Below are 14237 nucleotides of genomic sequence, written 5' to 3'. Positions count from 1 at the left end.
CTGTACTGACTTCCACTGTCTGTCTCTGTCTCCAGATCAATCCATGCTGGACGACATCGAGAAGACCATCAACGACGACATGAAGCGCATCATATCCTGGCTACAGCAGCTCAAGTAAATCCACCTCCTGTCTCTGTCTCTGTCTCTCTCTCTCTCTGTCTCTCTCTCTGTCTCTCTCTCTCTCTCTCTCTCTCTCTCTCTCTCTCTCTCTCTCTCTCTCTCTCTCTCTCTCTCTCTCTGTGTCAACTGCCTGTCATGTGGCTTATCACTCCTCCTCAGAAGGCCTTCATACCTCCATATCCACACCGGGACACTATTTAGTATGCAAAGTGCTTCACCCTAGTACATTAGTAGTCTATACTTTGTAGTATACCTATATGAATACGAGAACAGATATTGTCCCGTTTCCTCCTCTTCTGCCCTAACACAGTGTTTAGCATTGTGTCTGTTATGTGTGTGTGTGTGAGAATAAACTGTATTTTCATTAAAATGTGCTTCAATGCAGGCTAAGAATATCTTAAACATGCACTATCCAGAAATCGCTACGCCATTTCCTGGTTGCAAAAATTTGAATAGTTCGCTTCATTTCAGTTTATGTGACAAACAAGCAAGTATAGTGTAGAGAATCATTGTAAGGGAAAGGGTACCATCTAAACCGCTGTGAAATATATTTTCCATAACCGAAACTATTGTTTCAGCTGTTTTGAAGCTGGTGTATAAAACTGAAAGTAAAAGACGCAGGAAGGAAACTTAAGAACGGGAAGCATAGAAATAGCGCACATAGCACAGATTTAGAGCTTCTTGCTTTCAATGAGAATGACAGGTCTATAACTCACATCACTATGTGAATTTGGTCTATCGCCTGTAAGCGCTGCCCTGTCATAGTGTGATATGCATAGAAATAGAATTACTAGAAAGGGTATTGCGTTTAAGTAAATGTTCTGGGATTCTAGTTCTATGATAGTATAATCTGGCCAGGAAATGGCCTGTTTGTATAGTGCTACTGATGTGTAAATGTAGGACCGTGATATAGCTGCTCGTTGGCAGAGTCTGGCCTATTTGGACAATGTGTCAAATTTCTGTCTCCACTCTTCTCCCTCCCTCCAGGTTTTGGTTAGGAGAGCAGAGGTGTAGACAGTCTGTGAAACACCTCCCAACTATCTGCACAGACTTACTACACCTCTCCAACTCCGCTTCGCACCCTGCTGGCAGCCTGTCAAAGCACAGGCTCTTCATCCAGCTGACCCGCCTACCACAGTATTACATTGTAAGCCCCTCCCACCTTATGCCTATTATTTGTCACAAAGAAGCAATTAGTTTGTAGCAAACAAGAAAATGTGTATATGTATATATGTGTATATATATATATATATATATATATATAGATAGATAGATAGATAGATAGATAGATAGATAGATAGATAGATAGATAGATAGATAGATAGATAGATAGATAGATAGATAGATAGATAGATAGATAGATAGATAGATAGATAGATAGATAGATAGATATCTATCTATCTATCTATCTATCTATCTATCTATCTATCTATCTATCTATCTATCTATCTATCTATCTATCTATCTATCTATCTATCTATCTATCTATCTATCTATCTATCTATCTATCTATCTATCTATCTATCTATCTATCTATCTATCTATCTATCTATCTATCTATCTATCTATCTATCTATCTATCTATCTATCTATCTATCTATCTATCTATCTATCTATCTATCTATCTATCTATCTATCTATCTATCTATCTATCTATCTATCTATCTATCTATCTATCTATCTATCTATCTATCTATCTATCTATCTATCTATCTATCTATCTATCTATCTATCTATCTATCTATCTATCTATCTATCTATCTATCTATCTATCTATCTATCTATCTATCTATCTATCTATCTATCTATCTATCTATCTATCTATCTATCTATCTATCTATCTATCTATCTATCTATCTATCTATCTATCTATCTATCTATCTATCTATCTATCTATCTATCTATCTATCTATCTATCTATCTATCTATCTATCTATCTATCTATCTATCTATCTATCTATCTATCTATCTATCTATCTATCTATCTATCTATCTATCTATCTATCTATCTATCTATCTATCTATCTATCTATCTATCTATCTATCTATCTATCTATCTATCTATCTATCTATCTATCTATCTATCTATCTATCTATCTATCTATCTATCTATCTATCTATCTATCTATCTATCTATCTATCTATCTATCTATCTATCTATCTATCTATCTATCTATCTATCTATCTATCTATCTATCTATCTATCTATCTATCTATCTATCTATCTATCTATCTATCTATCTATCTATCTATCTATCTATCTATCTATCTATCTATCTATCTATCTATCTATCTATCTATCTATCTATCTATCTATCTATCTATCTATCTATCTATCTATCTATCTATCTATCTATCTATCTATCTATCTATCTATCTATCTATCTATCTATCTATCTATCTATCTATCTATCTATCTATCTATCTATCTATCTATCTATCTATCTATCTATCTATCTATCTATCTATCTATCTATCTATCTATCTATCTATCTATCTATCTATCTATCTATCTATCTATCTATCTATCTATCTATCTATCTATCTATCTATCTATCTATCTATCTATCTATCTATCTATCTATCTATCTATCTATCTATCTATCTATCTATCTATCTATCTATCTATCTATCTATCTATCTATCTATCTATCTATCTATCTATCTATCTATCTATCTATCTATCTATCTATCTATCTATCTATCTATCTATCTATCTATCCAGTCACACCTACTCATTCTTTATTTTCTACATTGTAGAATAATAGTAAAGACATCAAAACTATGAAATAACACATATGGAATCATGTAGTAAATAAAAAGGTGTTAAACAAATCAAAATATATGTTATATTTGAGATTCTTCAAATAGCCACTCTTTGCCTTGATGACAGCTTTGCACAGTCTTGGCATTCTCTCAACCAGCTTCACCTGGAATGCTTTTCCAACAGTCTTGAATGAGTTCCCACATATGCTGAGCACTTGTTGGCTGCTTTTCCTTCACTCTGCGGTCCGACTCATCCCAAACCATCTCAATTGGGTTGAGGTCGAGGGATTGTGGAGGCCAGGTCATTTGATGCAGCACTCCATCACTCTCCTTCTTGGTAAAATAGCCCTTACACAGCCTGGAGGTGTGTTGGGTCATTGTCCTGTTGAAAAATAAATTATAGTCCCACTAAGCCCAAACCAGATGGGATGGCGTATCGCTGCAGAATGACTTGAAAAAACGTTCAAAGTTCTTGAAATTGTCCGTATTGGCTGTCCTTCATGTCTTAAAGTAATGATGGACTGTTGTTTCTCTTTGCTTATTTGAGCTGTTCTTGCCATAATATGGACTTGGTCTTTTACCAAATAGGGCTATCTTCTATATACCATCCCTACCTTGTCACAACACAACTGATTGGCTCAAACGCATTAAGAAGGAAAGAGATTCCACAAATTAACTTTTAAGAAGGCACACCTGTTAATTGAAATGCATTCCAGGTGACTACCTCATGAAGCTGGTTGAGAAAATGCCAATAGTGTGCAATGCTGTCATCAGGGCAAAGGGAGGCTATTTGAAGAATCTCAAATATATTTTGATTTGTTTAACACTTTTGGTTACTACATGATTCCATATGTGTTATTTCATAGTTTTGAGAAAACTATGAAATAACACATATGGAATCATGTAGTAACCAAAAAAGTGTTAAACAAATCAAAATATATTTGAGATTCTTCAAATAGCCTCCCTTTGCCTTGATGACAGCTTTTAACACTCTTGGCATTCTCTCAACCAGCTTCATGAGCTTCCTGGAATGCATTTCAATTAACAGGTGTGCCTTCTTAAAAGTTAATTTGTGGAATCTCTTTCCTTCTTAATGCGTTTGAGCCAATCAGTTGTGTTGTGACAAGGTAGGGATGGTATATAGAAGATAGCCCTATTTGGTAAAAGACCAAGTCCATATTATGGCAAGAACAGCTCAAATAAGCAAAGAGAAACGACAGTTCATCATTACTTTAAGACAGGAAGGTCAGTCAATATGGAAAATTGAAAGGACTTTGAAAGTTTCTTCAAGTGCAGTCGCAAAAACCATCGAGCGCTATGATGAAACTGGTTCTCATGAGGACCACCACAGGGATGGAAGACCCAGAGTTACCTCTGCTGCAGAGGATAAGTTCAGTAGAGTTACCAGCCTCAGAAATTGCAGCCCAAATAAATGCTTCACAGAGTTCAAGTAACAGACACATCTCAACATCAACTGTTCAGAGAGGACAGTGTGAATCAGGCCTTCATGGTCGAATTGCTGCAAAGAAACCACTTCTAAAGGACACCAATAAGAAGAAGAGACCCGCTTGGGCCAAGAAACACGAGCAATGGACATTAGACCGGTGGAAATGTGTCCTTTGGTCTGGAGTCCAAATTTGAGATTTTTGGTTCAAACTACTGTGTCTTTGTGAGACGCGTGTGGGTTGAATGGATGCTCTCCGCATGTGTATTTCCTACTGTAAAGCATGGAGGAGGAGGTGTTATGGTGTGGAGGTGCTTTGCTGGTGACACTGTCTTTGATTTATTTAGAATTCAAGGCACACTTAACCAGCATGGCTACCACAGCATTCTGCAGCGATACGCCAGTCCCACTAAGCCCAAACCAGATGGGATATCATTTGTTTTTCAACAGGACAATGACCCAACACACCTCGAGTCTGTGTAAGGGCTATTTTACCAAGTAGGAGAGTGATGGAGTGCTGCATCAAATGACCTGACCTCCACAATCCCCCGACCTCAACTCAATTGAGATGGTTTGGGATGAGTCAGACCGCAGAGTGAAGGAAAAGCAGCCAACAAGTGCTCAGCATATGTGGGAACTCCTTCAAGACTGTTGGAAAAGCATTCCAGGTGAAGCTGGTTGAGAGAATGCCAAGACTGTGCAAAGCTGTCATCAAGGCAAAGGGTGGCTATTTAACATATATTTTGATTTGTTTAAGACTTGTTTGATTACTACATGATCCCATATGTGTTATTTCATAGTTTTGATGTCTTCACTATTATTCTACAATGTAGAAAATAGTCAAAATAAAGAAAAACCCTTGAATGAGTAGGTGTGTCCAAACTTTTGACTGGTACTGTATATTAACCATGCACAACTTTCCCACTATTTAATTTTTCTCCTTCCCCTATCTCCCTTCTTTTGCACCCGTCTACCTTTCCCTCCCTCCCTAGGTGGTGGAGATGCTGGACGTGCCTGGCTGTCCCACAGAGCTGCAGTACAAGTACTCCTTCCTGTCTGTGTCTCAGTTGGAAGGTGAGGAGGGACCTCCATGCGCCCAGCTCCTGCAGCACTTCAAGCCCAACCTGGAGCAGCTCGTCCTGGACAATTCCGCTGGCCGAGGGGCCCGCCCTGGAGCTAAGAGAAAAGTAGGAATGGATTGCGAACTGCTTGTATGGGTTACAATTATTTATATATAGACAATCTGAAACCATGTCCTAAAAGGAGTAAACCGAGGAAAAATCCTTATAACATACATATAAACCTTGATATTTTCAGAGCGTGTGTTATAAATGAAATGTATTATTATTTATCGTCATTAGGTGTTGGGTCATCTCCTCTCTCTCTCTTTGTCCTCCAGTTATCAGGAGACCAGGGAGCTCTGGAGCCCAAGAAGCCCAAGCGCTCGGGGGAGATGTCTGCCTTTAACAAGGAGCTGGCTCACCTAGTGGCCATGTGTGACACCAACATGCCCTTCATAGGCCTCAGAGTGGAGGTATGGATGGAGGGAGTACACCCTTTTATTCTCTCTCTTCTCTACATCTTACAACTCTCTTCCTCACTTTTTACTTTTCCACCACTCCGTCTCCACCACGCCGTCTCCACCACGCCGTCTCCACCACGCCGTCTCCACCACGCCGTCTCCACCACGCCGTCTCCACCACGCCGTCTCCACCACTCCGTTTCCACCATGCCGTTTCCACCATGCCGTCTCCACCACGCCGTCTCCACCACGCCGTCTCCACCACGCCGTCTCCACCACGCCGTCTCCACCACGCCGTCTCCACCACGCCGTCTCCACCACGCCGTCTCCACCACTCCGTCTCCACCGTCTATCTTCATCATCCCTGTCCTCATCCATCCCTCCTGCTCTCTGTTTCTCTCCTCTGTCCAGCTATATTTTATGGAGATTCCTCACCTCTCCTCTCTCTCATCTACATTCCTCCTCTGTCTAACATGTGTCTCTCCTCTGTCCAGCTGTCTCAGATGGAGATTCCCCACCAGGGTGTGCAGGTGGAGGGAGATGGCTGCAGCCACGCCATCCGCATCCTCAAGTAAGACTCCACATCCCACGATACCATGCAAATCCAGATGTCAGTGGCACTGCCTAATAATATGGAAGTCAATTGGAATTTTTAAAGAAAATTCTAATATGATTCTAATATGATTTTCTCGCAGTGAACTAACATGCCCCCAAAACAAAGATGATAGATAAAGATGATGGTTTTGTACCCTTTATTTTAGTGATTGATGTACAGTATGTACTATGTACCTGACCCCATGTGGTCCTCTCCCCCTCCCTAGGATCCCACCCAGTAAGGGTGTAGGGGAGGAGACGAGGCTGGCTTTGGAGCACTCTCTACTGGACTGCACCTTCCGTCTGCAGGGCCGGAACAACCGCACATGGGTGGCAGAACTGGTTCTGGCCAACTGCCCACTCAACAGCACACACAGCAAAGAGCAAGGTACAAACACACACAGAAACACACACATATGGACACCCAAAAAACACCACACAAAGAAACGCACATACACACACACACACACTCTACCCAAACTGTGCCCTTATCTCTCCCTGTTCTGTGTGTGTTTCCAGCCTCTACGCGCCATGTGTATCTGACCTATGAGAACCCTCTGTCTGAGCCTGTGGGAGGGAGGAAGGTGGTGGAGATGTTCCTCAACGACTGGAGCGCCATCAACCAGCTCTACCAGTGTGTCCTGGTGTTCTCACGATCACTACCAGGTGTGTGTGTGTGTGTGTGTGTGTGTGAGAACATTTGCAGTACGAGAGTGGGGAATAAATCATACAGTTAAAAGGTGAGTAACACATGACCATTTGTATTGACCTACTTTACTAATATGTTTTCTCCCTCTCTTAGAGATGCCTTCCTACCTGAGTCTGTTCAGTGAGATCCGGCTGTATAACTACCGCAAACTGGTCCTGTGTTACGGCAGCACCAAGGGCAGCTCAGTGAGTAGCATTACACCAATGCCCTGTCTGAACTTTAGCCCGCCGCTAGTTCCTCTCAAGGTTCCTTCCCAACTAGGGAGTGCATGGTCCCTTGTAGGGGTGTGAACGTTTCAACTGAATTGAATCGTTAACGTATAGAAAAAAAATCCACACATGAAAAACAATGTTTTTTTTTTTTTTTTTTCTCATAAAATTGCCACTAACAAGTCCCCATCATCATCGTCATCATAACGGGAAACATTTTAATTGATCAAATAGGCTGTCAAGTTAGTAAGAGGTGATATGCATCTTTCAAATTGCTTACCACGTATATAAAGCACTCCGCACATCGTAGTCGTTAACAGTTTGGGGGGAAAGCTGATTACAGAAATGATTGCAGTTGAAATGCAGCCAGTATCAATGGCCTACTTGAGTTGCTTGGTAATTTGCTAAATGAAGGGCTGCAAGCGCCGTTTGAGCCGCGACTCGCACTACTGAAACAGGTGCATCTTCCTCATCAATTTCACTGTTCACTGTTTACTCCAGTTTCAACAGGGTGTTATTCCCTTTATAATGGGAGTTGAGACATACAGTTAACATCATTAGAAAGCTACAATTTTTCCCTTTTTTTAGCCAGTAGAGACCCACATTTGGCATGTGTTTTTCTTTTGTCCTGTTTTTGATTAGTGAGCTTAAACTTGGCTTTTGTTAAACATGAAACAAAGTTTTTATTTATTTTTATTTAACCTTTATTTAACCAGGTAAGCCAGTTGAGAACAAGTTCTCATTTACAACTGTGACCTGGCCAAGATAAAGCAAAGCAGTGCGATAAAAACAACAACACAGAGTTACATATGGGGTAAAAAAAACAAAGTCAAAATATACAACAGAAAATATATATACAGTGTGTGCAAAAGTAGCCCCTAGACTAATGAATACACCATTTGCCTTCATCTAAACAATGTTTTTGTTGCATATTTCAGTCTGAAACCTGCTTATAGTTGAAGTCGGAAGTTTACATACACTTAGGTTGGAGTCATTAAAACTCGTTTTTCAACCACTCCACAAATTTCTTGTTAACAAACTATAGTTTTGGCAAGTCGGTTAGGACATCTACTTTGTGCATGACACAAGTCATTTTTCCAACAATTGTTTACAGACAGATTTTCTAACTTATAATTCACTGTTTCACAATTCCAGTGGGTCAGAAGTTTACATACACTAAGTTGACTGTGCCTTTAAACAGCTTGGAAAATTCCAGAAAATGATGTCATGGCTTTAGAAGCTTCTGATAGGCTAATTGACATCATTTGAGTCAGTTGGAGGTGTACCTGTGGATGTATTTCAAGGCCTACCTTCAAACTCAGTGCCTCTTTGCTTGACATCATGGGGAAATCAAAAGAAATCAGCCAAGACCTCAGAAAAAAAATGGTAGACCTCCACAAGTCTGGTTCATCCTTGGGAGCAATTTCCAAACGCCTGAAGGTACCACGTTCATCTGTACAAACAATAGTACCCAAGTATAAACACCATGGGACCACGCAGCCGTCATACCGCTCAGTAAGGAGACGCGTTCTGTTTCCTAGAGATGAACGTACTTTGGTGCGAAAAGTGCAAATCAATCCCAGAACAACAGCAAAGGACCTTGTGAAGATGCTGGAGGAAACAGGTACAAAAGTATCTATATCCACAGTAAAACGAGTCCTATATCGACATAACCTGAAAGGCCGCTCAGCAAGGAAGAAGCCACTGCTCCAAAACCGGTATAAAGAAAGCCAGACTACGGTTTGCAACTGCACATGGGGACAAAGATTGTACTTTTTGGAGAAATGTCCTCTGGTCTGATGAAACAAAAATAGAACTGTTTGGCCATAATAACCATTGTTATGTTTGGAGGAAAAAGGGGGTTGCTTGCAAGCTGAAGAACACCATCCCAACCGTGAAGCACGGGGGTGGCAGCATCATGCTGTGGGGGTGCTTTGCTGCAGGAGGGACTGGTGCACTTCACAAAATAGATGGCATCATGAGGAAGAAAAATTATGTGGATATATTGAAGCAACATCTCAAGACATCAGTCAGGAAGTTAAAGCTTAGTCGCAAATGGGTCTTCCAAATGGACAATAACCCCAAGCATACTTCCAAAGTTGTGGCAAAATGGCTTAAGGACAACAAAGTCAAGGTATTGGAGTGGCCATCACAAAGCCCTGACCTCAATCCTATAGAAAATATGTGGGCAGAACTGAAAAAGCGTGTGCGAGCAAGGAGGCCTACAAACGTGACTCAGTTACACCAGCTCTGTCAGGAGGAATGGGCCAAAATTCACCCAACTTATTGTGGGAAGCCTGTGGAAGGCTACCCGAAACGTTTGACCCAAGTTAAAAACATTTTAAGGCAATGCTACCAAATACTAATTGAGTGTATGTAAACGTCTGACCCACTGGGAATGTGATGAAATAAATAAAAGCTGAAAGAAATTATTCTCTCTACTATTATTCGGACATTTCACATTCTTAAAATAAAGTGATGATCCTAACTGACCTATGACAGGGAATTTTTACTAGGATTAAATGTCAGGAATTGTGAAAAACTGAGTTTAAATGTATTTGGCTAAGGTGTATGTAAACTTCCGACTTCAACTGTAGGTTTATGGGGGGTTGTAACCTACAGTATTCTAAATGGCACATTAGAGCAGTTCGCAAAAAAGCTTAAGACTCATCTATTATTCCTCAACCGCGGCTCGTGATTGGAACACATATTTCCCTACTTTAATCAACCAGCCTATTTTGAATTTGTGATAAAGCTGTTATGATTTGGCAAGGAGTGTAGCTTGTCTACAGTTTTGGTTGTGTATCCCATCAGTTAGATATGTTTTTATAGGCAGTTATTTCTGTAGGCCTAATGGGAGCTTGGGTGCGCAGTATGCGTGTGTGTAGAGGGAGGGGTCGGATCGAAATTAAATGAGAGATCTGTAACAGAGGTAAAAGGCAATGTAAGGAGAAGAACTGTGATCACCTAGCTAGGTTCATTGTTTTGTTGTGAATTGCTAATGCACATAACAAATGGAAGGAACACTAGAGCCAACGTGAATTTACGGTTGTCTTCCGTTCGGGCAGCCTCAAACAGATTCCAGATGACTACGCTAGAGAGAACTGAATTGCCCACTAGCCGTCATACCCAATAGGATTTCCTGTGGAATTTTATGAAAGGTTCTTATTGAAAAAGAAAAACGTTTTATTTATTTTTTTGCTGTTTAAACGTTTAAGACAATTTTTACATTTGTGCCACATCCCTAGTGCCTTGTATGTTCCGTCGTTTGCATGCTGTTTGTAAAAAGTACTATATGAATAAATGTGATTGATTGAGACGCTTGCGCGCTCTCTCTCTCTCTCTACCTCCCTCTCTCTACCCCCCTGTCTCTCATTCCCCCCCACCCCTCTCTCCCTCTCTCTCTCTACCCCCCTCTCCCTCTCTCTCATTCCCTCCATCTCCCCCTACCCTTCTCTCTCTCTCCCTCTCCCTCTCTCCTCTGTCTCTCCTATAGGTGACCATCCAGTGGAACAGTAGCAGCCAGAGGTTCCATCTCTCTTTAGGGACAGTAGGCCCTAACTCGGGCTGTAGTAACTGTCACAACATTATACTGCATCAACTACAGGAGATGTTCAACAAGACCCCTACTGTGGTCCAGCTACTACAGGTACTGCACACACACACACACACACACACACACACACACACACACACACACACACACACACAACCTAACTATACAGGGGCCACATGCACTGGTACTAACACAACCTCCACCAAAGGAGCCTGAATTCCATTCCATTACTTTTCCATTCATTTTCTAACTTCTCTTTTCTCCTCCCTCCTCACCAGGTGCTGTCAGACACCCAGGCCCCTCTGAATGCCATCAACAAGCTGCCCACGGTGCCCATGCTGGGGCTGACCCAGCGCACCAACACGGCCTACCAGTGTTTCTCCATCCTGCCCCAGTCACCCACACACATCCGCCTGGCCTTCCGCAACATGTACTGCATCGACATCTACTGCCGCAGCCGTGGGGTGGTGGCCATACGAGATGGAGCCTACAGCCTCTTCGACAACACCAAGATCGTGGAAGGCTTCTACCCCGCCCCGGGGCTCAAGGTACGAGGGAGAGGAGAGGGTTCGGGGTGTGGGGATAATTTGTTTCAGGAATTTGAAAGTGTCTAGTTTCAGTTGAATGAAAGTATCTGATGTTGGGTTCAATTATCCCTTTATCTCTCTCTCTGTCTGTCTCTCTCTTTTCTTTATGTGCCCCCCCCCCCCCCCCCCCAGACGTTCCTCAACATGTTTGTTGACAGTAACCAGGACGCTCGGCGACGCTCCGTCAATGAAGACGACAACCCGCCCTCGCCGGTGGGAGGCGACATGATGGACACCTTTATGAACCAATTACAGGCCCAGCAGCAGCAACAGCCAATGAGAGGGGGTCCTGGGGGGGTGTACCCTCCCCTCACCTCCCCTCCCACCTCTTACCATCCCAACGTGCCTACACAGTCCCCAGGTGATTGGGAGTGGTGTGGGTGTGCTGGCGTGTGCCATGTGTGCTTGGCATCCCTCGACAGAGCAGAAGAAAAAGACCAAATGCTCTCTGGTCCTCTCCTCACCCATCATCCACCCGCTAAGTGATGTCACTCCGTGTGTGTGTGTTCACCCTTTCGCTGCGGTCATGCACATGCTGAATGGCAAACTGAGTGTGAGAGAGTTGAGACCAGAAGGGAGGAAGCATTATCCAGTCCTGCTCACCCATCTCAGCCCTAGAGCCAGCGTCTGCTGCCCAACTTTAGCTTGTGTGTGTGTGTGTGTGTGTGTCTGTGTCTGTGTAGGAGTGTGTGTATGAATGGATGTATGTGAGTGTGTGAGCTGATCCTATTGGCCCGTGTCTGACAAGTCTTTTTGGTCTGTGTGTGTGTGTGTGCTCGCAGGGACCATCCATGCATAGAGGGCCCCCTCTCCCTTTGGGCCGACCCCGTCTCCCTCCTCTCTGGGCATAGCTATGGGCCCGACCAGCTTTGGTTTAACTGTGGAGAGATTTAATTGGGGAGTAAATGGGAGAGAGAAAGTGTTTCACTTTGTGAGTGTTTGAGAGCGTGACAGTGTGTTTATGTGTGTTTTAGTGCGTCTTGGTTAATGTCTGACTGTTTGTCTGAGTACACTAATGGATTCATGACAATGTAACTGGCCACTTGTATTAAGAAGATTATTTTTGACTGTGATGTTGAGGAGGAGGATGATGACAATGATAATATCAGTGGACACTATATTGATGATGATGAAGATGATGAAGATGGTGTGTGTGTGTTAAAAAGACAAAGGTTTAGAATGTCTGTCTGTATGTTTCCCAGGTGCTCTGGACCCCAGCTCCCCCTATGCTAGGGTGTCTCCCAGCCAGAGGGGCCAGTGGCCAGGCTCTCCCCAAGTCTCAGGGCCCTCTCCTGGGGCTCGCATCCACGGCATGTCCCCTGGAAACCCCTCACTCCACTCACCCATCCCCGACGCCTCACACTCCCCGCGCGCTGGCTCTAGTGAGTACCACACACACACACACTGTAGAAACTCTCTACATCCCCATACATGACTCTCTGACTGGGTTGGCGCGGGACATTTGACCGGCAACATTTTAATTTACCGGCCATTTGAGAAATTTACCGAACCCATATGCATTGGGTGCGTAACCTAATTAGGGCGTCCACACACTGTGCTCAGAATGACAAATCACATTTAGAATATGATAATTCATATTAGCAGAACATGCAAGTCGAGGATGCAACGATGTGCTGTCCTTCTTACCGAATTCTTATGTGCACTTTGAACATGTTAGAATAACTGTCCACATTTACTTTTCCTCAGCCAACCAGACGAGTAACGAACAACAAAATCACTAGCCTATGTCAATCCATTATAGTAGAAAATGTTAGGCTACCTATTCTATTGGTCAGCTTTTCGAGATCGAAATAGCCTCTTCCAAACAGACTCTGGGACTGTTGTGGGACGATAGATCCTAAATTCATCCAACCAGTATGCCTAGGCTACATGAGTCTGATGCAAAAGATCAGAACGTTTAGCTTAAAATGTTGATAAACTATTATTTCTTAGTAAAGATCAAGAAGGCCCACACACTGTTAAAGCTCCCAATTCACCTCTTTATTAATAACGTTTCGATCCGTAACGGATCTTCGTCAGGTCAAAAAAACTCTTATTTCTTCACATTATAAGCGCAGCAATGCACACAAGGCCGTAGGCTATGCACGAATGTTCGTTCCATAATTCAATTAGCGGGAAAACACTTGTCAAAAGGGAACTGCACATGCGAGCGGTTTCATGTGACATAAATTAAAATATCTGTTAGAAATGGAGATCTAATAGGCTATGTATTAAAATGTTCAGCTTTCAAACAATTTAAGTATATGTTTTCATAATGCATACTGCCTCCAGCTCATTGAAAAGAGGTGTGTGACACGCTGATGAACAACTCGGAAATGTCCGACTTCAGTGCGTTCAAGACGACTGGGAACTGGGAACAAGAACTATCTCCGACTGGGAAAAATAGTTTTGAACGGTTATCCAACTCGGAATTCCAACTCGGGAACTCTGGCCTCTTTCTAGAGCTCTGACTTTCCGTCCTGAAGATCACTGACGTCATGATTTGACCTCGTATTTTTCAGAGTTCCCAGTTGTCTTGAAAGCACCTCAAGATGCTGCTGCAGCAGCTCTCCCACTGTCTGACAGATTTTCCACTCAAAGGCTCTGTATCTGTATGTTCTATGCGTGTGATAAATAAGATACATAACGTATATACTGTAGCCTACACGCGCCAATTTAATTCCACTAAATTATGCAAATTAACCAATAGACGATAAGCATGACCAGTCA

The 14237-nt window shown here is 42.4% G+C and overlaps 1 protein-coding gene across 1 annotated transcript in view; it reads left to right on the top strand.

The window, feature by feature from the left end:
• Positions 1 to 14237, top strand: part of LOC311144021 (mediator of RNA polymerase II transcription subunit 14-like) — a 41446-nt gene that overhangs the window by 6501 nt on the left and 20708 nt on the right. Inside the window, exons 12-23 of the mRNA XM_084179942.1 lie at positions 36 to 114; positions 1108 to 1267; positions 5323 to 5517; positions 5730 to 5864; positions 6347 to 6423; positions 6674 to 6834; positions 6966 to 7112; positions 7249 to 7340; positions 10861 to 11013; positions 11199 to 11468; positions 11640 to 11868; positions 12710 to 12889. Coding sequence (XP_084036068.1) covers positions 36 to 114; positions 1108 to 1267; positions 5323 to 5517; positions 5730 to 5864; positions 6347 to 6423; positions 6674 to 6834; positions 6966 to 7112; positions 7249 to 7340; positions 10861 to 11013; positions 11199 to 11468; positions 11640 to 11868; positions 12710 to 12889 — 1878 coding nt within the window. The remainder of the gene's footprint in view (positions 1 to 35; positions 115 to 1107; positions 1268 to 5322; positions 5518 to 5729; positions 5865 to 6346; positions 6424 to 6673; positions 6835 to 6965; positions 7113 to 7248; positions 7341 to 10860; positions 11014 to 11198; positions 11469 to 11639; positions 11869 to 12709; positions 12890 to 14237) is intronic.

This window comes from Coregonus lavaretus, assembly GCF_964263955.1.
Source record: "Coregonus lavaretus genome assembly, chromosome: 16".
NCBI lineage: Eukaryota > Metazoa > Chordata > Actinopteri > Salmoniformes > Salmonidae > Coregonus > Coregonus lavaretus.
This window is presented reverse-complemented; position numbering and strand designations above follow the sequence as displayed.